The sequence below is a fragment of the Phalangium opilio genome, unplaced genomic scaffold (assembly GCF_054372755.1).
Source record: "Phalangium opilio isolate 3A_F unplaced genomic scaffold, DU_Popi_V2 ptg000056l_1, whole genome shotgun sequence".
Lineage (NCBI taxonomy): Eukaryota > Metazoa > Arthropoda > Arachnida > Opiliones > Phalangiidae > Phalangium > Phalangium opilio.
The window spans coordinates 5460904-5488628 of NW_028324175.1; the positions used below are offsets into that span (position 1 = coordinate 5460904).

General features: G+C 36.9%; 4 protein-coding genes, 1 long non-coding RNA gene and 1 pseudogene across 6 annotated transcripts; 3 read left to right on the top strand and 3 right to left on the bottom strand.

The window, feature by feature from the left end:
* Positions 1-234: 234 nt before the first annotated feature.
* LOC149668170 (uncharacterized) lies at positions 235-7020 on the bottom strand. Its single transcript, XM_089841035.1, has 8 exons — positions 6878-7020; positions 5919-6800; positions 5771-5826; positions 5618-5696; positions 1303-1515; positions 1139-1230; positions 505-737; positions 235-417 (listed from the first exon to the last, which is right to left on the bottom strand). Exon 2 carries the CDS (start codon positions 6796-6798, stop codon positions 6115-6117), a length of 684 nt encoding a protein of 227 aa, XP_089697161.1. The 5' UTR covers positions 6799-6800; positions 6878-7020; the 3' UTR covers positions 235-417; positions 505-737; positions 1139-1230; positions 1303-1515; positions 5618-5696; positions 5771-5826; positions 5919-6114.
* Positions 6907-9196, bottom strand: LOC149668171 (uncharacterized). The gene is made up of 10 exons (XM_089841034.1): positions 9091-9196; positions 8983-9028; positions 8816-8918; positions 8661-8742; positions 8456-8598; positions 8334-8398; positions 8228-8274; positions 8078-8163; positions 7687-7804; positions 6907-7030 (listed from the first exon to the last, which is right to left on the bottom strand). Exons 1-10 carry the CDS (start codon positions 9136-9138, stop codon positions 7016-7018), a joined length of 753 nt encoding a protein of 250 aa, XP_089697160.1. The 5' UTR covers positions 9139-9196; the 3' UTR covers positions 6907-7015.
* A 974-nt stretch (positions 9197-10170) lies between these two features.
* On the bottom strand, positions 10171-11159 carry LOC149668172 (uncharacterized). The gene is made up of 2 exons (XR_016367980.1): positions 11021-11159; positions 10171-10937 (listed from the first exon to the last, which is right to left on the bottom strand). It is a non-coding gene; the product is annotated as an uncharacterized LOC149668172 (long non-coding RNA).
* A 15-nt stretch (positions 11160-11174) lies between these two features.
* LOC149668173 (uncharacterized) lies at positions 11175-14171 on the top strand. Its single transcript, XM_089841033.1, has 10 exons — positions 11175-11987; positions 12050-12095; positions 12160-12262; positions 12336-12417; positions 12480-12622; positions 12680-12744; positions 12804-12850; positions 12915-13000; positions 13274-13391; positions 14048-14171. The coding sequence occupies exons 1-10, from the start codon at positions 11940-11942 to the stop codon at positions 14060-14062; spliced, it is 753 nt and encodes a 250-aa protein (XP_089697159.1). The 5' UTR covers positions 11175-11939; the 3' UTR covers positions 14063-14171.
* On the top strand, positions 14058-17406 carry LOC149668174 (uncharacterized). The gene is made up of 5 exons (XM_089841036.1): positions 14058-14200; positions 14278-15159; positions 15252-15307; positions 15382-15460; positions 17360-17406. Exon 2 carries the CDS (start codon positions 14280-14282, stop codon positions 14961-14963), a length of 684 nt encoding a protein of 227 aa, XP_089697162.1. The 5' UTR covers positions 14058-14200; positions 14278-14279; the 3' UTR covers positions 14964-15159; positions 15252-15307; positions 15382-15460; positions 17360-17406.
* A 2993-nt stretch (positions 17407-20399) lies between these two features.
* LOC149668175 (tRNA-dihydrouridine(20) synthase [NAD(P)+]-like) lies at positions 20400-27006 on the top strand (annotated as a pseudogene). The gene is made up of 14 exons (XR_016367974.1): positions 20400-20557; positions 20630-20722; positions 22351-22601; positions 25027-25248; positions 25314-25339; positions 25401-25461; positions 25521-25634; positions 25694-25842; positions 25923-26073; positions 26138-26259; positions 26320-26517; positions 26584-26671; positions 26717-26786; positions 26844-27006. The product of XR_016367974.1 is annotated as a tRNA-dihydrouridine(20) synthase [NAD(P)+]-like (transcript).
* Positions 27007-27725: the final 719 nt, after the last annotated feature.

Here is a 27725-nt window from a genome sequence, read left to right on the forward strand (position 1 = left end):
GTAGGGGAATATTTTCCTTTTCAGCAGTGGTCTCCGTTGGAACATCTTTCCACTCAGTGTCGTTAGGGTTATATTGATCATCTTCATCCTCATCTTCGGGATCATATTGAGCTTCTTTCTCACCATCCTTCAACGGCTTTTTTACGCTTCTTAATACTTCGAGTCTCCGTCTTCCTCTCCAACTTTGATTTGCGATGCTTGGGCTACGTTCAGTAACTGCTAGAGTACGCAGCGCTGCGCGCATCGGAGACCGATTTTTTTACTGTACGGTTTTTCGCACTTCCGGTTTCTACGTCACGCTACGCATCGATGGGACACCGATCGCAGCGGCTGGAAGAGCAGGTTTTTTCGATGCGAATCGGATTTATGACGTCATTAATTGAAGTTTAACATGGCGAGCATTCCAGTCCAAAGCCACTAGCGAAACAATAACACATTTTTCTTTTTTAGATCTTTTCGATTCAACTGCAATTAAGGTTAATTCCGTTTCATCGTCATAAATACTTTATTTAATAACAAAAATAACAGTTTTCGATTCAATCCAAGATCTCTAGCAGACGCCATCATGGAAACCATCATCAAACGCAAAAAAATCGTTCAGTGACGCCTGACGTCACTCTGACGTAGCGTTCGGAAAAATACACATCGGTAGCGGTAATGGCTTTTTCCGATTTCCAGTTACTGAACGTAGCCTTGGGTACTTTCTGTTTATGCTTACCATGAATAGCGCTTTCAAACTGAAAAAAAAAACAAATATGTCCATGAGTTTGGTGGTCCATGGATTAACTAACACGTGAAATTTGGTCCAATTTTCTTATAACTTCCTGTTAGGGATAATAACTGCGGCTAGGGGGCGTTTGGAACATGTATACTTTATCTTTTAGGGTAACGAACAATCCCTAGCGTTAGTTAATCCATGGGTGGTCTGAGGTTAGACTAGCTCGGTAGAGATCATATTTTAAATGAAACGTTTTATTTTAAACGTCACTAGGCCTTGCCGCTTAAGTCTTTGTGAAGTTAGTGGTTAGACCATTTATATATATAAATATCTCGTTAGAGATCATATTTTAAATGAAACGTCACTAGGCCTTGTCAGTTAAGCCTTGGTGAAGTTTGTGGTAAGATATAGATTATTTACGGTATTTTGAATTTCGCCATTTTTGGAAATAATTTGGATTAGGTAAACTACGTTTTCGCAGCCGGTGTAGGGCAAGAATTATCCAAAAAATCCTGCGAAAAATAATATTTTTTTTTAAAGAGAAAAGTTTGATGTTGGTCGACCTCGTCAGACGTTTCCCTTACTTTTTCAGTTTTGCCCATTTCGTCTCGAACACGCCTCCAACATTGAAAATGATATTCCACGTGGCAATTTCCAGTGCAAAACAATTGGTAGCAACCTCTGATATTGGGGTCAGTGTAATAGATGTTTCTAGTGTAGGGACAAGAATTTAAACGACAAACTGCGTCTGGTTTCGGAGCGAAACGACACTTATATATTAGCTCGGAAAGCTCTTCCTGTAAAGAAATTATTTAGGATTATTGAATGGCAATCGAGTCGACGCGACAAAAAGATGTTTTGGGTTAAAACGGAAACCAGATTGCCTGGCCCATTAGTATCAAAAGTATATAGATATAAAAACAAAAAGTACAACTCATTAACAATTCCCTGCCTTTGACTGTAGACGATATGTAAACTGAGAAGCAAACTACCCTCCGCTCAACCGCCTACAGGAATTAACCAACTAGGGAAGACCTTTATGTCATAGGTTTATAGAAGTTAGCGATCCGAATGTTAATTTTTGTTACTATAGCTAGCATCAGCTATTTTATGAGCCTATTCACTGCTTTTTCCCTATGGTAGGTCGGGAAGGTAGTCATACGCAGCTGGGGGGTCAACACTATTCTGGGATAAAGGAGGGCTTCTCATATTACATGGCGCGAGCCAATTTCAATTAACGAAGTGTACTTTTCATTTTTATATCTATATACTTTTGATAGTATTGACAGTTTTCGATTAAGTTACATTAGCCGCTAAATTATACAAATTAGGGCTCACCACAAATCGAATTTATAAAAATTAAGGCTCTAGGACCACAATGAAATTACACATTAAATGAAACCTAATCTAACGTATCTCGATTGTGGCCTTTGCGTATCTAAATATTACCAGATACAAAGTCCAGTTTAAAAAGCACTTCAAATTGATGTTCCCAAAGACCTTGATATACCAGATAAAATACAGACTCTATTCATCGACCCCAACGCACTCGACCCTAACATTAAACAGCACTTTGAATTGATATTTTCACTTTCAAATTCCCTGACTTTCCAGCTTTTCCCTGACCCTTTTATAAGATTTTCCCTGATATTTTTAGGCCAAATTGTTATTGCTCTAAATATAAGAAAAAGAGAACAAATTCGATTAAATCGAATATTAATATTTGACGTAAAACACAGCAGATTTCACACTCCTCGATTTCAGTGCCTGGTCACGCGTGATCTCGCTAAAACGGCGTTTAAAACGTCACATAAACACGGAGATTTTAACAAACTTTAATCAAATTCCCTGACTTTGTTGAAATTCTTAATATTCCCCGACCTTTTGGGTCAATTTTCAAATTCCCTGACCCGTAGCAACTCTATTTAAAACAGTGCTTCAAATTGATATTTCAAGTGGCCTTGATAAACTAGAATTCAAACACTAATTAACTCCCCCAACGTACAATGATTTGTGAAACTAAAATTAGAATAACCTAATTGCGCCTTTTACTTGGTAAGTGCAGCAATTTTCCCTTCCCCTAAGACGCGACGTGCATTACCTAAAACCCTTATTAAAATGATAATAAATAATTAAATTGAAACTAACCCTGGCTAATGTTAAAGTCTTAAGGCCCGTTTTCAATCAACTTGGCTTTTTTGGGAACTTTTGACGGGCTTTCGAAGATAAAAAATCTTCCAAAAAATTGAAATGGAAAAGCTGAAACTCGTATCGTTTTCAAACAAGCTTCAAATGAATAAAAAATTACAAGTGGGCGTGACTTATTTATAAATTACATTTTCATGTGTGTAGACGTCATTTTCTTTTCGAAAAAAGTCCTAAACCCGTAGCAAAACTGAACGCGCCGAAACACTAGCTGCCTTTAATGTAAAAAACATGCAGATAGTTGTAACCATGGAGACTGTATGCTTTAATCTAATTGGTGAATCAAGATTGACGACACTTCTAGCTCTTAAACAAAATGAGAAGCAAATATCAAACTCATTTAGATATCTGCTTCTCTAAGGTTTAAAGCCTGAAAAGACGAAATGCTGAATTTGAAGCTTGTTTGAAAACACCAAGATTTTTTGCTTCGGCTTTCCGCTGCTACTTTTGAAGCAAAAGCTTAATTTTTGTTCAAAAAATCTTGATTGAAAACACGCCTTTACTCATTCCTGTGGCCATATTTGAAAACGAAGCTATAAAATGTTTGTTTGTTGGACTTTCTATTTAACTTTTCCCCGTGTTTATTTTTACGCTAGAATACTATAATGGTTTATTTGTTGATTATTTTTTTCCTAAAGCCTGACAAATACCATTTTAACTATTCCAAGCAAGCGTAGAAATATATTTATAGAAATGAGAACTAACCTCGAGTCTCTCCTTGATTGAAGTTTCGTCTGGCCAATCGTAATGCTTTAAGACTGAAACGTTTTTTAATCAGTTCCTGGCAATGTTTTAGAGGTAGAAGCGCTTCGTCAAAACTGAGAAATTAAAAATACACGTTAAAAATTAGATAAGAGGGTTTCCTGATAATTCCACTTTCAAATTCCTAGCTGCTTTTTCAAGGTTTTCCCAGACAGAGACATTTTCCTGTACTTTCCCCTGATACACCAAATGATGTTAATGTCATGGGCCATTTTAAAGCGAATGACAAGGTTCGTTTGAAAAACAACCTCTGATTCATACAACAAAAGATAGAATTAATTTCTGTGAATTCAAAAATATCAAGCTTTTAATTCTCCGATTTCTGGTTATTTTGCAATAATGAAATGATTTGAAATCCTCTTTTTAAGCGTTGCCTACGTTAATCAAGGCCTGTGCGCGATGGCTTCGAAGGGGGCGACTTTTAAGAAACGCGACTTCTTATTTTCTCCCTACTTTACCGCGAGATCGCATTGATGGCTGCACCGAAACGCGCGCGAAAATGAGTATTTAAAATTCCGAGCGCGAGAAAATGAACACATGGACGAACCAATACTGAAGGACGGATGGCAGAGGGAGAAGGTTGAAAAACACTTGTTAATTCGCCATCTAGCGGAAGATAGTAGCAAACCGGATAGTTGGGGTCATATAGGGGATTCAACGTTCTAAAGACTGAAGCAGCTAACGTCTTATTTTGTCTAGATGGCGCTAGCGTTTTCCGGGATTTGACTCGGTATTTTTCACAGCCCCCCTCCATTTCGGGGCTGAAAAGAGGGAAGTAAGCTTAACATTGGTTGTTTAGTCGCTTAGTATGGGGCTCTATGTGCTGCCATCCAGCTAATAGCGCCTCAGGTGAGAGAATTTGGCAACTTAAATTGCCAAACAAAAAATAAAAATCGGCGCCGCGCACAGGCCTTGATTAACGTAGGCAACGTTTTAAGAAAGGCTAAAACGTTTCCCGTAGTCTGACGTCACAGATATATTTTTCACGTGAGATGGTGCCACTCTCTCCGCTATCAGACCCAGAGTTTAGACTGGCGAGAAGATCGAGACGCGTATATGATTCCCGCGCTTTTTTTCCTCGCGTCATAGTGTTGTCATAAAACTGGCGAACAAGCTCGACAAGACCAAATTGTTGATTTATCGAGATTGAGTTTTCGTGATTTTTCAATGGATTTTAAAAATGGAAACTATGGTTCAATTATATTAAAAACTTGATATTTTGAAAGTAGAGACTCGAAAGTGTAACGTAATACCACTTTCGTGGTAAAATATGATATGAAATTTTAATTCGCATGCCCTTTAATAATCCCCAGACATTCAAGGCCCATTTTTAACATTCCTTACCTATTTGCCCGGTTTTAAAAATCCCTTTTAATTTTTGCCTATTTTTAAAATCTGGTAACATCTTTGGCCTACTTTTAAAATATCTAACGGATGGGCGACTTCGTCTATTGCTGGAGAAAATAAACTTGATAGGCCTACTTTTAAAATCCCTTACATATTAGGCCATTTTTAAAATCCCTAACACATTAGGCCTTTTTAAAAATCCCTAACACATTAGGCCTATTTTACAATTCATAACACATTAGGCCTATTTTAAAATCCCTAACAAAATCCCTAAAATCTCAAACAAATTAGGCCTATTTTTAAAATCATTAATTTTGGTCTATTAAATTCAATAGAGCCATCTCATTCGTGACGTCAGTTCCTAGGTTAAACGTCACAGGCTTAGCTTTAGCAGTGGGCGGCCATGTTTGGTACCGCTTTGGTTTTATGGGCAAATAGCATGGGTGACGTCACACAAAGGATTCTGAGATAATTCTATAACGTTTTGCTTCCTGTTTTGAAATTCCCTCACATTTTTCCCTTTTGGCCAATTTTCTTAAATTACCCTTCCCCCCTCGACCTGATAAATATTTTTAAAATACTTACCGAAACAATTTGATAAGAACCAATCCGGTTGCGTAAAATACAGCTGGAAAGTCATGGTGATTATGGTTTTTTCCAATATCTTCAAAGTAATGATCATTACTCTAAATTAATAATTATTAATAATATAACAATTAAATTAATTAAGTTAATTACTTGAAAATCTCCAGCAGCGTGAGAAATTCCAAGGGCGTATTTTAAAGTAAGCAAATCTTTTTTGTAAAGAAAATATTCCCAAGTTTCAAAAAATAAATTAAGGTTTACTTCAAGAAATTAACTTAAGTAAATAAGAAGTTTCACTAACCAATGAGTCCGCGATAGTTGGAGCTTCTTCGTACTCTTCCACGGCGCTGCATTCGTTATTAGCCAATAAGAACTCTGATCCTCGTTTAGTTTTGTTTCTGAATGATTTCAATAACGTCACTGTATTGTTATTGCAAGGAACATCTTGTTCTTCATCTTCTTTACACTCTCCCACTTCAAGAACAATTTGGGCTTTTTCAAACGCTTGGACATTTTAGCAACAAAGCTTCAAGTGCTTGGGCATTTTCTAATGACTTTTCTTTCAGAACTGTTTGGGCTTTATCTTCCGGGTCCGCTTGGGATTTATCTTCCGGAACCGCTTGGGATTTATCTTCCGGAACCGCTTGGGATTTATCTTCCGGAACCGCTTGGGCTTTATCTTCTTGAACCGCTTGGGCTTTATCTTCTTGAACCGCTTGGGCTTTATCTTCTTGAACCGCTTGGGCTTTATCTTCTTGAACCGCTTGGGCTTTATCTTCTTGAACCGCTTGGGCTTTATCTTCTTGAACCGCTTGGGCTTTATCTTCTTGAACCGCTTGGGCTTTATCTTCCAGAACCGCTTGGGCTTTATCTTCCAGAACCGCTTGGGCTTTATCTTCCAGAACCGCTTGGGCTTTATCTTCCAGAACCGCTTGGGCTTTATCTTCCAGGACCGCTTGGGCTTTATCTTGTAGAACTGCTTGGGCTTTATCTTGTAGAACTATTTGGGCAAAAATTTTCGAGATATCTTCCAGAGCTAGCTTAAGAAGTGGTAGCGATTTATCTCTGGGAAGCGCTGGCTTTCCTTCATTTTCGTCCGAATCGTCTATTAATTCAGGCATGGAAGACGGGACATTTTTAGATACTTCATCGTTCTCAGGAAAACTTCTACCGGAAGACATCACTGAAAAATTTTAAATATCCAAATTTAAGTAGAACCTGGCGGCTCGTGAACAGTTCTAATAAAGAAAACCAAATTACATTTTTCGCGAAGAGTACGTGAATAAAGAAGAATATCCACATGATAACGGCATGTTCCTAAATCGGGACAAAGTTCTTCACTTCCTCCCACAGTGACAAAGACCTGATCCAACTTTTTTTGCCCTTCATAGGCTAATGCTAGTTTTTTGTAAGCTTAAAAAAAGAAAAAAAAATATGACGATTACCAGCTGATGTCACTGCAACGTAAAAATCTGATATTAAATGTAATATCAGTGACTGATACCAATCTCAGATTGGTTTGCGCTAGGCTTGCGCGAGTACTCGCATCATTCACACGCGAGTCCGAGTCTGAGTACTTAGTAGTAGCTCAGTAACACTACTCAACGAGTTCATTTTTCCCCTATGCGAGTCTCATTTTTCTTTAAACTAGGCCTAGTTTAATTTTTGTCGGGTTAGTCCATTTCTTCGCGAGGGGTCAAGATTACGACGTCTTTCAGTAAGTACCATAGACCACTCGATCATGCATTTAGCAGGCATGATCTAGTAGGCTATGTCACTACACAACGCTTTAGTTGACACACGCGATAACAGTCCGTGGCTGCGTTGTCGCTTGTCAGTGCAGACGCAGTTACACTATGTTAGCAAAGGCTTCAATTGCCACGCGCAGTACGCGTTCTATTCCACGTTGGTACTTTAACTAAACCTAGAACTAGAATCGTAGGCTTCTACACACTGACTTATGATAGTTCTAGATATTTTGCCGCCTTTTCGAAGGTATTATTTTTAAATTAAATGTTCGCAATTGGACTCGCACACCTCTAGTTTGTGCCCATCGACACTTAATTTACCTTGCACATGTGTGGATTTAAAATAATGGCCCTCGTAGCATCCAGTTCGGCTTCCCCATATTTCCCTAGTCGAAGATAAGCTTCAGCTCGATTGCTATCAATTATATCGCAATATTGGCTAAAAACATTTAACACTTAATTAGTCAGTTATTGATTAGCTCTATTACAGGGTTGCCACGGAATTTTCAGAACCAAATTTCATTACATTTTCAATAGACTTATCCCCAGAAATTTTACCAACTAAAATCAAATTCCTGACTTTGCTGAATTTTTTAAAATTCCCTGACTTTTCCGTGACCTTTTTAGCCCATTTTCAAATTTCCTGACTTTTCCGGGTTTTCCCTGACCCGTGGCAACCCTGTATTAGTATAGAATAGGACCGCTCGCTTACTTTTCTCCAATGAGTTTTGAGTAAGTTTTAATAGCCGTATCATAATCTCTCGCCTTGAAAGAATTATTACCTCGCTCTTTCAATGTCTAATACCAAATGTAAAATTGTTACGCCATTATTTAAAAAAAACAAAAAGCGTATTATAATTACCATTTGTTGCGGTGTTAAATCGCTACATTTTAAATTTTCATCAAAAACTGAAAAATTTTCATGATATATAAAAAATTAAACGAAACATTGGGAGAAATGAACTTACAAACGCGAGTGCAGATGATATAGGCTGTTTCAATCTCTTTTTCACGGGATATTGTTGAATATTTCCTTTAAAACCTTAGCTTTAATCACAATTATTTATAATTATTATACTTTGCGCCTTACCTTGTGATCCCATATAAAGCGTCATCTCTAATTAATTGCGAGGCTTTGTCCAAATGAAACTTCTTTACGCTTTGGCATTTCGAAATAAGCTCGACCCACCGAGTCTCTACTTTCTCGCACTCGGTGGACGCGCATTTAAACAACTTAAATAGAATTTCCCCAGATTTGCAATTAATATTAAATTATAAAAATGTACACTTCTTACCAATAAAATTGGACCAATCGCTTTTGCCACTAGTTTGAAGAAGTTTACAAAACTAATTAGGTCATCAAAATTTAAACTGTCGCTAAATCAAAGAATTTTACAAATAAGACGAGTTATTACGTTTATTTTCAATAGTAAAAGGATTATTTTCTTACTCTAAACCCACAGACTTCACCCATTCTTTATACATGGGGTGGTTTGGGTTAGGTTTTCCAAATAAAAGTGCCTCCAAAACTTTCCCTCGATAAACGTAATAATCTAAATGACACGTTTAATTTTAGTAAAAATATTAAATATAGCTGAGCTCGAATTTTGAACAAACCAGGAGCAAATTTAATAGAATAAGCTGTTCTAAAATCATGTATCGTCTGCAAATATTAAAAGCGCTATGAGATTGAGTTCAGTTTCGCAAAAAAGGACTGGTTTTTACTTTATGACGTTTGCAGCCAACAAAATCCAAAATCTCCATAGAATCCATGAAGGGTAGCGCCTTTAACTGCCATGTTTTCAAAGTCGGAAACACAAACTGCAACTAGAACTAAGTTTAAAGAACTTCAAGAAATCCAAGGCTTAGTGTAAACATTTTTGAAAAATCTGATCAAGATTTTATTCTTGATTTAAATTTTTAAAGAAACCGATGGCTACTAAAATTGTGTCTGAAAATTAATAAATACACGCGCAAAAAAGAAGTAATAATCAAAAATGTCAAACGATAATTCGCTGAAAAATGAAGTTGCGCTGGTGACTGTCACTGACAGATGCAGACGGCAGACTCGGACCACGTGCTCAGACTCAGACTGCCAAAAAAGAGAGAAAATGAAAACAGAAAAATCAGGGATAAGGGAGTCTCTCTCCTTCAAGGAAAAATCATAGATATAGTAAAACTATAAAGGGTCTAGATCCACTTCGCTGGCTTAGGCTTAACGAAAAAAACGTGGAAGGGGCAACGAGCAGACAGCCGCTATTTTCTGGGGGTAGCCGTATAAAACGCCATCTATCGGGAACTTTCGAAACTAAATTAAAGGATGAGCTTAGAGTAGTGGCACTCTATGTTAACCCCCTATAGGGCATAATAAGTCAAACCCTCGGAGATGCCATTACTCCATTTTATACGAGCTAAGAGCAGAAAAACGTATTTTATAAATTTTACACCTGTAAAATCGTTTAAAAAACACTTGGAACTTGTATTTCTACTTACTTTCGAGGAAATACCACCGTTTTCTGAAGGTAAGAGTCTTTTTTTATACATTTATTAGTAATAAAAACATTTAAGGCGAGCTAAGCCTTGGTCTTGTAAAACACGGCAGATTAGTGATTAGCGTTGTTTTCAGCGTTGAAAAACGTTATTTTATCATGTTAAAAAAACGTTAGCAACGTTTTAAGGTACTGATATTTAAATATCCGGACATTAAACTGTTACATATTCTTAAAATAAGAGTCGATAATGGTGCCCACCATAACAAACTTTGTTAAGTGCGTGTCTCTATATTTAAAGGCATAAAACAAAACATAACATAAACGTTTTTATTTACTTATTTATGTAACAATCATGGCTTCAACTCATGTTTGCTGCGTTCAAACTGTAGGTGTAAAGAACGTTTTCTTTCTTACCACAACTTTCCGAAAGAGACTGCCACTAGAAAGAAGTGGATTAATTCTATAACAACAGCTGTAGGACCTCTGTCCACTGATATCTCCAGTTTACGGATTTGTTCAAAACATTTTACAAAATCAGATTTCTTTCCCACCACTGGAAAGAGACTACGTAGAGCGCTCAAACCGTACGGTTCGCGATTCCATCCTAATTTGGAGATCAAATTAATGTAACCGATGAAATTATCCCTAAACTGACTCTCCGTAATTTGACTCTCGAGCAACAATCTGAAGCATTAGAAGAAATGGGAGCGTTGTCCTTTGATCATGGATTGAAGCATGAACCCGCTGCTTTTTCAAATATTCAGGCAACACATCAATACCCAGTGTCACACCTCTGTGGGTTTGATTGTTAATCCACAATTTTGCTTCCTTGGGGCAAGCCCCGATTGCCTTATACTGGTTGAGGACCAGCTGTACTTAGTGGAGATCAAATGCCCTTACACTATTTTCAAGAATAAAGAAACTATCAGAGGAAAAGCAGCTTCGGGTAACTTTTACCTTTAAATTGACGAAGAAACGGATGAACTGGAACGTCTATCATCAGATTCAGGGTCAGCTTTTCGTGTGTAACGTACCCGTATGCTTTTGGGCAGTATTTGTGCCACCCGATAACATCGAAATCTTGATGATAGTGAAAGACAACCAATTCATCAATGATACCTTGCTTCCAAAATTATCCTCTAAATATTTCATTAGTCTCCTACCTCATTTTGCCATAGAAATGTTCGAAAAGCCTAAAAAATAAATTTTCCAAGTCACAAAAGTACAGCCTCTTTTCTCTATGTGCAAATCAAATCTACATTATGGCCATGACCAAGGCTTAGCTCGCCTTAAATGTTTTTATTACTAATAAATGTATAAAAAAGACTCTTACCTTCAGAAAACGGTGGTATTTCCTCGAAAGTAAGTAGAAATACAAGTTCCAAGTGTTTTTTAAACGATTTTACAGGTGTAAAATTTATAAAATACGTTTTTCTGCTCTTAGCTCGTATAAAATGGAGTAATGGCATCTCCGAGGGTTTGACTTATTATGCCCTATAGGGGGTTAACATAGAGTGCCACTACTCTAAGCTCATCCTTTAATTTAGTTTCGAAAGTTCCCGATAGATGGCGTTTTATACGGCTACCCCCAGAAAATAGCGGCTGTCTGCTCGTTGCCCCTTCCACGTTTTTTTCGTTAAGCCTAAGCCAGCGAAGTGGATCTAGACCCTTTATAGTTTTACTATATCTATGATTTTTCCTTGAAGGAGAGAGACTCCCTTATCCCTGATTTTTCTGTTTTCATTTTCTCTCTTTTTTGGCAGTCTGAGTCTGAGCACGTGGTCCGAGTCTGCCGTCTGCATCTGTCAGTGACAGTCACCAGCGCAACTTCATTTTTCAGCGAATTATCGTTTGACATTTTTGATTATTACTTCTTTTTTGCGCGTGTATTTATTAATTTTCAGACACAATTTTAGTAGCCATCGGTTTCTTTAAAAATTTAAATCAAGAATAAAATCTTGATCAGATTTTTCAAAAATGTTTACACTAAGCCTTGGATTTCTTGAAGTTCTTTAAACTTAGTTCTAGTTGCAGTTTGTGTTTCCGACTTTGAAAACATGGCAGTTAAAGGCGCTACCCTTCATGGATTCTATGGAGATTTTGGATTTTGTTGGCTGCAAACGTCATAAAGTAAAAACCAGTCCTTTTTTGCGAAACTGAACTCAATCTCATAGCGCTTTTAATATTTGCAGACGATACATGATTTTAGAACAGCTTATTCTATTAAATTTGCTCCTGGTTTGTTCAAAATTCGAGCTCAGCTATATTTAATATTTTTACTAAAATTAAACGTGTCATTTAGATTATTACGTTTATCGAGGGAAAGTTTTGGAGGCACTTTTATTTGGAAAACCTAACCCAAACCACCCCATGTATAAAGAATGGGTGAAGTCTGTGGGTTTAGAGTAAGAAAATAATCCTTTTACTATTGAAAATAAACGTAATAACTCGTCTTATTTGTAAAATTCTTTGATTTAGCGACAGTTTAAATTTTGATGACCTAATTAGTTTTGTAAACTTCTTCAAACTAGTGGCAAAAGCGATTGGTCCAATTTTATTGGTAAGAAGTGTACATTTTTATAATTTAATATTAATTGCAAATCTGGGGAAATTCTATTTAAGTTGTTTAAATGCGCGTCCACCGAGTGCGAGAAAGTAGAGACTCGGTGGGTCGAGCTTATTTCGAAATGCCAAAGCGTAAAGAAGTTTCATTTGGACAAAGCCTCGCAATTAATTAGAGATGACGCTTTATATGGGATCACAAGGTAAGGCGCAAAGTATAATAATTATAAATAATTGTGATTAAAGCTAAGGTTTTAAAGGAAATATTCAACAATATCCCGTGAAAAAGAGATTGAAACAGCCTATATCATCTGCACTCGCGTTTGTAAGTTCATTTCTCCCAATGTTTCGTTTAATTTTTTATATATCATGAAAATTTTTCAGTTTTTGATGAAAATTTAAAATGTAGCGATTTAACACCGCAACAAATGGTAATTATAATACGCTTTTTGTTTTTTTTAAATAATGGCGTAACAATTTTACATTTGGTATTAGACATTGAAAGAGCGAGGTAATAATTCTTTCAAGGCGAGAGATTATGATACGGCTATTAAAACTTACTCAAAACTCATTGGAGAAAAGTAAGCGAGCGGTCCTATTCTATACTAATACAGGGTTGCCACGGGTCAGGGAAAACCCGGAAAAGTCAGGAAATTTGAAAATGGGCTAAAAAGGTCACGGAAAAGTCAGGGAATTTTAAAAAATTCAGCAAAGTCAGGAATTTGATTTTAGTTGGTAAAATTTCTGGGGATAAGTCTATTGAAAATGTAATGAAATTTGGTTCTGAAAATTCCGTGGCAACCCTGTAATAGAGCTAATCAATAACTGACTAATTAAGTGTTAAATGTTTTTAGCCAATATTGCGATATAATTGATAGCAATCGAGCTGAAGCTTATCTTCGACTAGGGAAATATGGGGAAGCCGAACTGGATGCTACGAGGGCCATTATTTTAAATCCACACATGTGCAAGGTAAATTAAGTGTCGATGGGCACAAACTAGAGGTGTGCGAGTCCAATTGCGAACATTTAATTTAAAAATAATACCTTCGAAAAGGCGGCAAAATATCTAGAACTATCATAAGTCAGTGTGTAGAAGCCTACGATTCTAGTTCTAGGTTTAGTTAAAGTACCAACGTGGAATAGAACGCGTACTGCGCGTGGCAATTGAAGCCTTTGCTAACATAGTGTAACTGCGTCTGCACTGACAAGCGACAACGCAGCCACGGACTGTTATCGCGTGTGTCAACTAAAGCGTTGTGTAGTGACATAGCCTACTAGATCATGCCTGCTAAATGCATGATCGAGTGGTCTATGGTACTTACTGAAAGACGTCGTAATCTTGACCCCTCGCGAAGAAATGGACTAACCCGACAAAAATTAAACTAGGCCTAGTTTAAAGAAAAATGAGACTCGCATAGGGGAAAAATGAACTCGTTGAGTAGTGTTACTGAGCTACTACTAAGTACTCAGACTCGGACTCGCGTGTGAATGATGCGAGTACTCGCGCAAGCCTAGCGCAAACCAATCTGAGATTGGTATCAGTCACTGATATTACATTTAATATCAGATTTTTACGTTGCAGTGACATCAGCTGGTAATCGTCATATTTTTTTTTCTTTTTTTAAGCTTACAAAAAACTAGCATTAGCCTATGAAGGGCAAAAAAAGTTGGATCAGGTCTTTGTCACTGTGGGAGGAAGTGAAGAACTTTGTCCCGATTTAGGAACATGCCGTTATCATGTGGATATTCTTCTTTATTCACGTACTCTTCGCGAAAAATGTAATTTGGTTTTCTTTATTAGAACTGTTCACGAGCCGCCAGGTTCTACTTAAATTTGGATATTTAAAATTTTTCAGTGATGTCTTCCGGTAGAAGTTTTCCTGAGAACGATGAAGTATCTAAAAATGTCCCGTCTTCCATGCCTGAATTAATAGACGATTCGGACGAAAATGAAGGAAAGCCAGCGCTTCCCAGAGATAAATCGCTACCACTTCTTAAGCTAGCTCTGGAAGATATCTCGAAAATTTTTGCCCAAATAGTTCTACAAGATAAAGCCCAAGCAGTTCTACAAGATAAAGCCCAAGCGGTCCTGGAAGATAAAGCCCAAGCGGTTCTGGAAGATAAAGCCCAAGCGGTTCTGGAAGATAAAGCCCAAGCGGTTCTGGAAGATAAAGCCCAAGCGGTTCTGGAAGATAAAGCCCAAGCGGTTCAAGAAGATAAAGCCCAAGCGGTTCAAGAAGATAAAGCCCAAGCGGTTCAAGAAGATAAAGCCCAAGCGGTTCAAGAAGATAAAGCCCAAGCGGTTCAAGAAGATAAAGCCCAAGCGGTTCAAGAAGATAAAGCCCAAGCGGTTCAAGAAGATAAAGCCCAAGCGGTTCCGGAAGATAAATCCCAAGCGGTTCCGGAAGATAAATCCCAAGCGGTTCCGGAAGATAAATCCCAAGCGGACCCGGAAGATAAAGCCCAAACAGTTCTGAAAGAAAAGTCATTAGAAAATGCCCAAGCACTTGAAGCTTTGTTGCTAAAATGTCCAAGCGTTTGAAAAAGCCCAAATTGTTCTTGAAGTGGGAGAGTGTAAAGAAGATGAAGAACAAGATGTTCCTTGCAATAACAATACAGTGACGTTATTGAAATCATTCAGAAACAAAACTAAACGAGGATCAGAGTTCTTATTGGCTAATAACGAATGCAGCGCCGTGGAAGAGTACGAAGAAGCTCCAACTATCGCGGACTCATTGGTTAGTGAAACTTCTTATTTACTTAAGTTAATTTCTTGAAGTAAACCTTAATTTATTTTTTGAAACTTGGGAATATTTTCTTTACAAAAAAGATTTGCTTACTTTAAAATACGCCCTTGGAATTTCTCACGCTGCTGGAGATTTTCAAGTAATTAACTTAATTAATTTAATTGTTATATTATTAATAATTATTAATTTAGAGTAATGATCATTACTTTGAAGATATTGGAAAAAACCATAATCACCATGACTTTCCAGCTGTATTTTACGCAACCGGATTGGTTCTAATCAAATTGTTTCGGTAAGTATTTTAAAAATATTTATCAGGTCGAGGGGGGAAGGGTAATTTAAGAGAATTGGCCAAAAGGGAAAAATGTGAGGGAATTTCAAAACAGGAAGCAAAACGTTATAGAATTATCTCAGAATCCTTTGTGTGACGTCACCCATGCTATTTGCCCATAAAACCAAAGCGGTACCAAACATGGCCGCCCACTGCTAAAGCTAAGCCTGTGACGTTTAACCTAGGAACTGACGTCACGAATGAGATAGCTCTATTGAATTTAATAGACCAAAATTAATGATTTTAAAAATAGGCCTAATTTGTTTGAGATTTTAGGGATTTTGTTAGGGATTTTAAAATAGGCCTAATGTGTTATGAATTGTAAAATAGGCCTAATGTGTTAGGGATTTTTAAAAAGGCCTAATGTGTTAGGGATTTTAAAAGTAGGCCTAATATGTAAGGGATTTTAAAAGTAGGCCTAATGTGTAAGGGATTTTAAAAGTAGGCCTAATATGTAAGGGATTTTAAAAGTAGGCCTAGACGAAGTCTCCCATCCGTTAGATATTTTAAAAGTAGGCCAAAGATGTTACCAGATTTTAAGAATAGGCCAAAAATTAAAAGGGATTTTTAAAACAGGGCAACTAGGTCAGGAATGTTAAAAATGGGCCTTGAATGTCTGGGGATTATTAAAGGGCATGCGAATTAAAATTTCATATCATATTTTACCACGAAAGTGGTATTACGTTACACTTTCGAGTCTCTACTTTCAAAATATCAAGTTTTTAATATAATTGAACCATAGTTTTTATAATTTTAAAATCCATTGAAAAATCACGAAAACTCAATCTCGATAAATCAACAATTTGGTCTTGTCGAGCTTGTTCGCCAATTTTATGACAACACTATGACGCGAGGAAAAAAAGCGCGGGAATCATATACGCGTCTCGATCTTCTCGCCAGTCTAAACTCTGGGTCTGATAGCGGAGAGAGTGGCACCATCTCACGTGAAAAATATATCTGTGACGTCAGACTACGGGAAACGTTTTAGCCTTTCTTAAAACGTGGCCTACGTTAATCAAGGCCTGTGCGCGGCGCCGATTTTTATTTTTTGTTTGGCAATTTAAGTTGCCAAATTCTCTCACCTGAGGCGCTATTAGCTGGATGGCAGCCCATAGAGCCCCATACTAAGCGACTAAACAACCAATGTTAAGCTTACTTCCCCCTTTTCAGCCCCGAAATGGAGGGGGGCTGTGAAAAATACCGAGTCAAATCCCGGAAAACGCTAGCGCCATCTAGACAAAATAAGACGTTAGCTGCTTCAGTCTTTAGAACGTTGAATACCCTATATGACCCCAACTATCCGGTTTGCTACTATCTTCCGCTAGATGGCGAATTAACAAGTATTTTTCAACCTTCTCCCTCTGCCATCCGTCCTTCAGTATTGGTTCGTCCATGTGTTCATTTTCTCGCGCTCGGAATTTTAAATACTCATTTTCGCGCGCGTTTCGGTGCAGCCATCAATGCGATCTCGCGGTAAAGTAGGGAGAAAATAAGAAGTCGCGTTTCTTAAAAGTCGCCCCCTTCGAAGCCATCGCGCACAGGCCTTCATTAACGTAGGCAACGCTTAAAAAGAGGATTTCAAATCATTTCATTATTGCAAAATAACCAGAAATCGGAGAATTAAAAGCTTGATATTTTTGAATTCACAGAAATTAATTCTATCTTTTGTTTTATGAATCAGAGGTTGTTTTTCAAACGAACCTTGTCATTCGCTTTAAAATGGCCCATGACATTAACATCATTTGGTGTATCAGGGGAAAGTACAGGGAAATGTCTGGGAAAAAGCAGCTAGGAATTTGGAAGTGGAATTATCAGGAAACTCTCTTATCTAATTTTTAACGCGTATTTTTAATTTCTCAGTTTTGACGAAGCGCTTCTACCTCTAAAACATTGCCAGGAACTGATTAAAAAACGTTTCAGTCTTAAAGCAATACGATTGGCCAGACGAAACTTCAATCAAGGAGAGACTCGAGGTTAGTTCTCATTTCTAGGTATAAATATATTTCTACGCTGGCTTGGAATAGTTATAATGGTATTTGGCACGCTTTAGGAAAAAACTAATCAATAAATAAACCATTATAGTATTCTAGCGTAAAAATAAACACGGGTAAAAGTTAAATAGAAAGTCCAACAAACAAACATTTTATAGCTTCGTTTTCAAATATGGCCACGGGAATGAGTAAAGGCGTGTTTTCAATCAAGATTTTTTGAACAAAAATTAAGCTTTTGTTTCAAAAGTAGCAGCGGAAAGCCGAAGCAAAAAATCTTGGTGTTTGCAAACAAGCTTCAAATTCAGCTTTGCGTCTTTTCAGGCTTTAAACCTTAGAGAAGCAGATATCTAAATGAGTTTGATATTTGCTTCTCATTTTGTTTAAGCGCTAGAAGTGTCGTCAATCTTGATTCACCAATTAGATTAAAGCATACAGTCTCCATGGTTACAACTATCTGCGTGTTTTTTACATTAAAGGCAGCTAGTGTTTCGGCGCGTTCAGTTTTGCTACGGGTTTAGGACTTTTTTCGAAAAGAAAATGACGTCGACACACATGAAAATGTAATTTATAAATAAGTCACGCCCACTTGTAATTTTTTATTCATTTGAAGCTTGTTTGAAAACGATACGAGTTTCAGCTTTTCCATTTCAATTTTTTATCTTCGAAAGCCCGTCAAAAGTTCCCAAAAAAGCCAAGTTGATTGAAAACGGGCCTTTACATTAACCAGGGTTAGTTTCAATTTAATTATTTATTATCATTTTAATTAGGGTTTTAGGTAATGCACGTCGCGTCTTAGGGGAAGGGAAAATTGCTGCACTTACCAAGTAAAAGGCGCAATTAGGTTATTCTAATTTTAGTTTCACAAATCATTGTTTAAAGGTATGTTCATGTACGTTGTTGGAGTTAATTAGTGTTTGAATTCTAGTTTATCAAGGTCACTTGAAATATCAATTTGAAGCACTGTTTTAAATAGAGTTGCTACGGGTCAGGAAATTTGAAAATTGACCCAAAGGTCGGGGAATATTAAGAATTTCAACAAAGTCAGGGAATTTGATAAAAGTTTGTTAAAATCTCCGCGTTTATGTGACGTTTTAAACGCCGTTTTAGCGAGATCACACGTGACCAGGCACTGAAATCGAGGAGTGTGAAATCTGCTGTGTTTTACGTTAAATATTAATATTCGATTTAATCGAATTTGTTCTCTTTATCTTATATTTAGAGCAATAACAATTTGGCCTAAAAATATCAGGGAAAATCTTATAAAAGGGTTAGGGAAAAGCTGGAAAGTCAGGGAATTTGAATGTGAAAATATCAATTCAAAGTGCTGTTTAATGTTAGGGTCGAGTGCGTTGGGGACGATGAATAGAGTCTGTATTTTTTCTGGTGTATCAAGGTCTTTTGGAACATCAATTTGAAGGGCTTTTTAGACTGGACTTTGTATCTGGTAATATTTAGATACGCAAAGGTCACAATCGAGATACGTTAGATTAGGTTTAGGGGTGTGCGGGTAGTGATTTTTCAATTTCGAATCGGGTTCGGGTAATCAAAAATATTGTTTTCGGGTATCGGGGCGGGTACCCGAATTTTTGTCGGGTAATTAGGCTTAGCCGAAAAATGGTTGTCGGGTATAAAAAGTTAAGACAAATAGTTATCGGGGTGGGTACCCAAATGTTTTTCGGATAATTAGGGTTAAATAAATAGATACTTCCTTCAAAAATTCCTTTCAGTACAATATTTTTACAGTTATATCTGAATTGAAGTCAATTTTAGGTTCTTCAATGTATTATATTTTTTAATTTATTTCTTTGCGATGCTTTCTCTAACTTTTGGTTCCGCTTTCTCCTTAACTCTTAGTCTTATTTCAACACAGAATACTGGCAATGGGATGATATAGGTGTGTCGCGCTGCGTGCGGTGATTCTAGTCTTTCTCAGAAAGAAACTATCACCTTACGTGAACCATATTTTACCTTGAAACAGTGTTTCCAGGCATTTCTTCATTCTTAAAAATTCCGATTCTTTTTAAACTGGACAGTGGGTGGTCCTCTTTCACCTCTGATTCCTATTTTCGTACCCGCGAATAACCCGACAACCGTTTCGGCTTGACACGGGTAATGGGGGGGAGTATTTTTTACTACCCGAGTAGTTTCGAATAGTTGGAAAAGTCATTGTCGGGTATCGGGTCGGGTACCCGCCCCGATACCCGAACGGGTAATCTTCGGGTATCGGGTACCCGCACACCCCTAATTAGGTTTCATTTAATGCGTAATTTCATTGAGGTCATAGTGCCTTAATTTTCATAAATTCGATTTGTGGTGAGCCCTAATTTGTATAATTTAGCGGCTAATGTAACTTAATCTGAAACTGTCAATACTATCAAAAGTATATAGAATAAAAACGAAAAGTACACTTTAATTGAAATTAGCTCGCGCCATGTAATATGAGAAGCCCTCCATTTTCCCAGAATAGTGTTGACCCCCTCAGCTGCGTATGATTACCTTCCCGACCTACCATAGGGAAAAAGCAATGAATAGGCTCATAAAATAGCATAGCTATAGTACCAAAAATGAATGTTCGGATCGCTAGCTTCATGTACTACTTTCTCTAAATCTATGACATAAAGGTCTTCCCTAATTGGTTAATTCCTGTAGGCGGTTGAGCGGAGGGTAGTTTGATTCTCAGTTTACATATCGTCTACAGTCAAAGGCAGGGAATTGTTAATGAAGGGTACTTTTTGTTTTTATATCTATATACTTTTGATACTATTGGGCCAGGCAATCTGGTTTCCGTTTTAACACGAAACATCTTTTTTTCGCGTCGATTGCCTTCCAATAATCCTAAATAATTTCTTTATAGGAAGAGCTTTCCGAGCTAATATACAAGTGTCGTTACGCTCCGAAACCTGACGCAGTTTGTCGTTTAAATTCTTGTCCCTACACTAGCAACATCTATAACACTGACCCCAATATCAGAGGTTGCTACCAATTGTTTTGCACTGGAAATTGCCACGTGGAATATCATTTTCAATGTTGGAGGCGTGTTCGAGACGAAATGGGCAAAACTGAAAAAGTAAGGGAAACGTCTGACGAGGTCGACCAACATCAAACTTTCTCTTTTAAAAAAAAATATTAATCTTCGCAGGATTTTTTGGATAATTCTTGCCCTACACCCGACTGCGAAAACGTAGTTTACCTAATCCAAATTATTTCCAAAAATGGCGAAATTCAAAATACCGTAAGTAATCTATATCTAACCACAAACTTCACCAAGGCTTAAGCGGCAAGGCCTAGTGACGTTTAAAATAAAACGTTTCATTTAAAATATGATCTCTAACGAGCTAGTCTAACCTCAGACCACCAAACTCATGGACTGGAGACAGCTACTCCTCAAAAAAAAAAAAAAAAAATTGCGCGAATTTTCCTTGGGTTTGGTGAAAAACTTCCAACATCCGCCGCCACAGCGCTAGTGTCAGGCGTTGATCTAAGCAAATCTAGCTTCAGTTGCCTATTCATGGGTCAGGTGGTCAGTGTTTCCACTTTGCGGCGAAAAAGTCCGTTTTCGGCGAAAATCGAGTCTCTGAGCGCCAAAATATTGAAGAGCGGCGAAAAGGCGAAAATGCGGCGAAAACCTTATAAAACGGCGAAACAAGCGGCGAAAACTTTATTTAGATTTTTTATGGTTCTGTTCGTTTCATCACACATTTTTCTTTAGTTTTTGTAATATCTAGTAATATCTATAAAAGCCCCATCAAACAATTTTTCCTATGTAAAAGCGCGTATCAGGAATTTTCGGCTTTTTAGCTCGAAAAACAAAAGGAGTCAGCTTTTAACATGACCATTTTTTGACCCTTATTTTAAAAAATTTGGTTCATATTTCTTGAAATTTAAATGAGATGTGAAAATTAAAAGCGAAAATTTCTGATTCGGGTTTTACATAGCGTTTGCAGCCCAAGTCCTATAGAGTGGGCTGTGGTTGGACCAATAAAAAGAGAAAAAATTAGGGGATTTTTTGCGGCGAAAATCTACTATAGATGGGGCGAAAAACAGCACTTTTGCACCTAAAATGGGCGAAAATCCTAACCTTCGAGTGGAAACACTGCAGGTGGTCTGAGGACCGTCTAACCACTAACTTCACCAAGGCTTAACTGGCAAGGCCTAGTGACGTTTGATTTAAAATATGATCTGTCTAACCACTATATTAACTATGGGGGTGCGAGCGCTGGATTTTCAGTTTCGAGCCTTGAAATTTTTTTCTTATGGAGCTCTCGATCTTTAAGGTTTAGTCAAAAATCGGGTTTCGAGCCTTATCGAGCTTTCAAGTTGGTGAAAATCAGATTTCGAGCCTAAAAAATGTTCTTCTTTTTAGATAAGACGACTTTTGATTATTCTAGCAAGTTTCAGAAGGAACTAATTGCCTTTAACCTTATGCTAAGTTTGCTAAGACAGAATCACGAAAATAAATAAAAACAAGTATCAAACAGCCTTTAGTTTTTTGTCGGCGGGAAAAATGGCGCCGATTTCCTCCAACAACGCTGCTTACGTAGGATGATTGAATAATTTCTTTGCCTTGCATCATGCGCATCATGCGTGCTTCGAATAACTCAAACTAAGAGCCAATCAAAAGTCGTCTTATATATCGAACCTGGTTCTGTGTCACACCATTTCAAGAGCTAATAAGAATTAAGCTTACTTAAAACCCTTCGCAGATTTTATAGGTAGGATTTCGCGCATCCAGGGTTTTTGAGAGATGGTTGGGAATTCAATTTTGGCTACTCGGCTCGATCGAGTACTCGAACCTTTTCGAGCACTCGCACATGCCTAATATTAACTAAGGCTAAGTGACATATTTGTTTTTTTTTTTAGTTTGAAAGCGCTATTCATGGAGAGGAAGACGGAGACTCGAAGTATTAAGAAGCGTAAAAAACTCGAGAAAGTAAAAAAGCCGTTGAAGGATGGTGAGAAAGAAGCTCAATATGATCCCGAAGATGAGGATGAAGATGATCAACATAACCCTAACGCCACTGAGTGGAAAGATGTTCCAACGGAGACCACTGCTGAAAAGGAAAATATTCCCCTTAACAACGAACATTAACCAAATCAAATCATTTATGATTGTAAGTTTACTATTTTTTGTTTTTACCTTACTCCCACTGATGAAATATGTAAATTAAGTCCTGAAATTAGAGCCCAATTTAGGTGCATTAGTATTACCATTAGTTTATAAGTAGAGGTGTGCGGTTAACCGTTTCAATCGAATAATTCGATCGAATACCGAACCGAATTATTCGATAAGCCCATTTTCACTATTCGATACGAATATCGAATGCCGACCTGACTTTTCGGTTAAGTTCGACAAAAGAAATATAGGTCCTAGGCACAAGAGAGACCCACCTTATTTTAAAAATTATCATTCCAATTTAATTTGTCTCCAATCAAAAACTACCCTCATGTGCCTAGGAAAATTTTAAGAAACACTTGGCCCATAGCCGACTTGTATTAATAAAGGCCTATAGGTGATCCTCGGTTTTTTTTCTGATATTGGCAATGGCCGTAGTGATCTGCCGCCGCTAGATGTCGTTCTTAGGGGGAAAATTTTGTGGCGGGAACTTCAAAACGAAGGAAAATGCCAATAGGAGAAAGCTTACTTTTTGCCTTGAGGTTGGGTTTTTTTTGAAATAAAGTAAGGCAGTTTGTTTTAGAAGTAATACATTTACTTGATAACAATATATTTGTCTTTATCTCATTTATAGTGCGTTTAGTAAAGTATTTTTTCTACTTTTCTATCACAGTACAATGTAATACTTTCAAAATAAGTGTTTTGATTAGTACCTAACATATGAAATTTTTTGAATCACATTACAACTTTGCGTATTTTCGGGGGATCATTAGGGTTTGACAAGCTTATCTAACATAATATCACATAAATGAATATATACAGTAGGATTGAAAAAGTTTAGTAACTTAATGCGTTGTTGCATACTTTAAAATACCTAAAGTATTTTGGCGAGGTAGAAACATTAAGGGTTCTTTAACAAAGTCAGATACGAATCCTACGATGATTTATAATTTGCAATTTATTATAGTTTTGATTTGTAATTATAATTTTTTATTTGAGGTTCATATAATTTGGCCAACCCCGTGAATATGTCTATATTTACCAAAACATTACTGGCGTATTTTATGGGGGTGGATACGAAATCTGAGGGAAATACGCGCCTTAACTGCGGAAACAATTGGGTCTGGTGGGACGCTGAAAATGGGGGAGGAATAGGTATATATTAATTTATGTGATATTTTGTTAGATAAGCTTGTCAAACCCCTAATGATCAACTATGCCAAAGATATAAGTGACGTTGAAGAAACAGTCAAAACATACAAATACAAGTCGGCTATGGTTTAAGGGAGAGAACTACCGAACTCCACTACTAACTGTTAACTACTAAAGACTAATGTGAACTGCCACTCGAACTGCATGGCAACCCTGACTTTATATATCCCACGGACAGGCCTAACGCGGTATAGGGGTCGCTCAGGTAGTGCAATAGAACGCCACCTATCCGGCTATTGATAAACTATGAGTCAATAGGCCCAATGCAAAAGATTATGAGCCTGAACGGTAAGCAGGGCCGCACCTAGAGCAAATAGCGCCCGGGGCGAGAGAATATTTGGCGCCCCTAACGCAAAGCAAAAATTGCCAAAATCAGAAAACCTTACAATTAAACTTTTTAGCACTCATTTATGAAAACTTTATTTATAAAAAACTTTTCTAGCCTTAACAGCTGCAAAATCGTTGATAATATAATTATAATCCAAGCTGTTGGAAATTTTATGTTCTATACATAAAATAGCCATGTTTGAGAGCCTTTCTTGGCCTATTACGGATCTTAAGTAATTTTTAATAATTTTCAATTTACTGAATGAACGTTCACCTGACGCTACTGTCACAGGAATAGTTAAAAAAATTCTTATGGCAATTTCCACGTTCGGGTATGCACTTACAATTCCTTTTTTGTGTAGTTCATTGAGCAAGTCCAAATGGGTAGTGCTAATTAGGTTTTCAATTAATAAGGGTGCTTGAAATTTTAAACTTTCTATCTCAGAGGCAATTTCTAAGGGGTCTATGTCTTCTTTATATTTTAATGCACAATTATTGGCACATTTTTTGAGATCGGTTACACCCATTTCCAAAAGTGACTGTCCACTTAAGAACTCGAACTCTTCCGAAATAAGGTGCAGCTTGGTGAAACGCCATTCAAGCTCTGAAAGAATTTTGTCCATTACACAGTTTGATTCTCGTCTGAATTTATAAAATCGGGAAAATAGGGGGTAGTAAAAACAATTTTCGGTATGTTTCGTCGTTTAGTTTTAGTCCTTTGAGCATGGGGCATTGACCTTCTCGCCTTATCTCTGTCATCCCCTACGTCAACTGTGCGCGAGAAAGCAGCGCATAGCCACCGCGGTGTACCCTAGATTTGCCCCCGTTTTCACCACGCATGGATCACGGCTGCCTATACTGATTCTCTCTCCCTCTCTGGTAAGGCGTGTTTTCGTTCAGGAGAGAAAATAAACTTTCCATGGAAAGTTTCTAAAACCCAAGAAAGCTTTGTGTTGGGTCTCGACGAGAAAAATGAAAGGTTTTTCAGCAACGGGATAAGTTTTTATTCATCGCGTCTAAGCCAAATGAACCCATTTCGGCGCCCCCATATCTATGGCGCCCGGGGCGGCCGCCCCGTTCGCCCCTGCCTAGATACGGCCCTGACGGTAAGACACTAAAGTGGGTTTCTCTTTAACCATTTAATATGTGTGTTGTTTATGTTTTGGTGAAGGCTCATGTAGCTGATCCGCTACAAGTGTAAGTATATATTTTCATCACTTGTATAAACTAATAAATAAAAAAAATGACATTTTAACAGGCAGAATGATGTGGCTGGAATAGATATAAATATGGGATGTCCTAAAGAATTCTCAATCAAAGTAAAAAATTAATTAATAAAAAACAAATAACATTAAATAACAATACTTAAAAATTTTAGGGTGGTATGGGAGCTGCTTTGCTAAAAAATCCTGAAAAAGTAGAAAAGATTTTGACCACTCTTGTTAAAAATACCAAGATGCCAATAACTTGCAAAATCCGGTTGATTCCTTGTGTATGTTAAATTTAAATAGATACTGAAGTCAATTTTACTTATATAATGATCATTTTTAGTTAGAAGAAACTATGAAACTAGCCAAGGTCATTGAAAGCCAGCTGTTTCCGCTATAGCCATTCATGGTCGAAGAAAAGAAGAGAGACAAGAACAGAAATGAAGAAATTAAACAAATAGCCCAAATGTTAAAAATCCCGGTGATAGCAAAGTATAGAAGAAAAAAAATTCAATTTTAAATTTTTAATGCAAACTTTGAAACTTTAACCCCTTTTGTTTAAATAAAATTAGTGGTGGTTCCGGTGAAATTTATTGTTACAATGATATTAAAGAGTTTAAAGAGAGGTGTGGAGCTTCTTCCGTGATGCTTGCCAGACAAATTGAAAAAAATTGTTCCATTTTGAGACCATTGGATGAATTAATTGTTGCTTATTTAAAATTGGTATTACATTTAATTAATTGAAATAATTAAATTATAATTTATTGAAAGGCGTGTTACTTTCTAGGCTGTAGATTATGATAACCATTTTCACAATACAAAATATTGCATTCAACAAATGTTGGGTTCACTACAAGAGTCTGAACGTGGAAAAAAGCTCTTGGCCTCTCAAAGAATGGAGGAAATATGGTAAATATAATTTAAAATTTGATTTGTTATTTGTTTTTTTAAACTTTACAACAATTTTAGTGAACTATGGGGCGTGTTAGACTATTACGAAGAATACCAAAAGAATTTAAAGCTTAAAGCTCACAGCTTTCAAAATAATAGGAAACGTAAAGAAAGTATAGATGGAAATGGTAATGAAGATGAACCACCAGAAGTCTCATTAAAGAAAATGAAAACTGAAGACGGTGAAACGTGGATTATGAAAGCCAGATATATCAAGTAAAATAATTTTAATCCGTTTTTAATTGCATTTGAATTGACTGACTATATTTTTGGCGTAAAAAGATCAATGTTTCCAATGGAAGAATTACCTAAAACAATTTTGTTAAATTGGACGCGACAAAATAACAAAAAGCAACCTTTTTATAAGACTGTAGATATAATTTTTATTATTAAGTTAATTACAAAGATAATTAAGTGGCCAATGGAGAAAATGTTTTCATCTATGCGGTTATAGTTGGAGGCCAAAAATACTCAAGTTCATTTTAGTAAGTGCATGGTTACTTAATATTATATGAACAATTTAACATCTTTGTTTTTCATAGTGAAAAGAACAAGAAATTTGCGGAACAAAGTGCAGCCTTGGTCGCCGCTTTTGCATTGGGGTTAATTGAAAAAGACAAAATAGTTGGTTCTGCTACGGGTTTGTTAGGACATGAAGTGTAAATGTAACAAAAATGTTATTTGATAAATCACAATGGTTAAGAAGCGTTAATTATTTTGTTAAAATTTAACATTAAAGGCGGGTAGAGTCCACCATGTGTTAATTTGCTCCGCAGTCTCTTTACATCTCTGTTCAATAAGGGGTATTTCATTTAAGAATTCTTTAATAACTGGTACACATTGAGCCATTTCACGGTTCAAGTCTTTCAAACGTTTCTGATAGTCTTCTACAAATTGTCGTTGCTTTGCTTAAATTCTTCATTTCATTAATTAGTTGCACTTGTTGCGGACAAATGTCTCCATTGATTGCGTACATCTGTTTTTCATTAATGGCACGTTTCATAAGGTAGTCAAAGCTTTGAACTCGAGAAACATTAAATATGTCTTTAATTTGGGACAAAAACGGATTTCGTTCAATTAAAGAGAGGTTCGTCTTTGTGTAAGGGACAACTTTATCTTTAATTTTTAGACGGGATAAATTTTCGATATCCAGTTCACAGAACATGCGAAATCCTAGTGCCATTTTCTCCTTCCATATTTCGATAGATGTTAAGTTATTGCAAAGATTCATTTGTGTAAACATTAATCTCGCATCTTTTCGATTTTGGAAGCGTAGAACTATTTCAGCTTTCATTTTCGCATTCGTAGACAACGCGGACAATATTGAAATATGCTTTTGTCGAATCAATCGTTCAGTTTCCTCAATAATTTCCAATTTTTCATTCAAACTTGGGTTAAATTCTGAAGTTTCAATGAGATTTATT

Coding starts and splice junctions, on each gene's coding strand:
- LOC149668170 (XM_089841035.1), bottom strand. CDS start 6,798: ATGTCTTCCGGTAGAAGTTTTCCTGAGAACGATGAAGTATCTAAAAAT.
- LOC149668171 (XM_089841034.1), bottom strand. CDS start 9,138: ATGGATTCTATGGAGATTTTGGATTTTGTTGGCTGCAAACGTCATAAA. Junction 9,029..9,090: donor TTGGCTGCAAACGTCATAAA/GTAAAAACCAGT, acceptor TAATATTTGCAG/ACGATACATGATTTTAGAAC. Junction 8,599..8,660: donor CGATTGGTCCAATTTTATTG/GTAAGAAGTGTA, acceptor ATTCTATTTAAG/TTGTTTAAATGCGCGTCCAC.
- LOC149668173 (XM_089841033.1), top strand. CDS start 11,940: ATGGATTCTATGGAGATTTTGGATTTTGTTGGCTGCAAACGTCATAAA. Junction 11,988..12,049: donor TTGGCTGCAAACGTCATAAA/GTAAAAACCAGT, acceptor TAATATTTGCAG/ACGATACATGATTTTAGAAC. Junction 12,851..12,914: donor ATTTAACACCGCAACAAATG/GTAATTATAATA, acceptor ATTTGGTATTAG/ACATTGAAAGAGCGAGGTAA.
- LOC149668174 (XM_089841036.1), top strand. CDS start 14,280: ATGTCTTCCGGTAGAAGTTTTCCTGAGAACGATGAAGTATCTAAAAAT.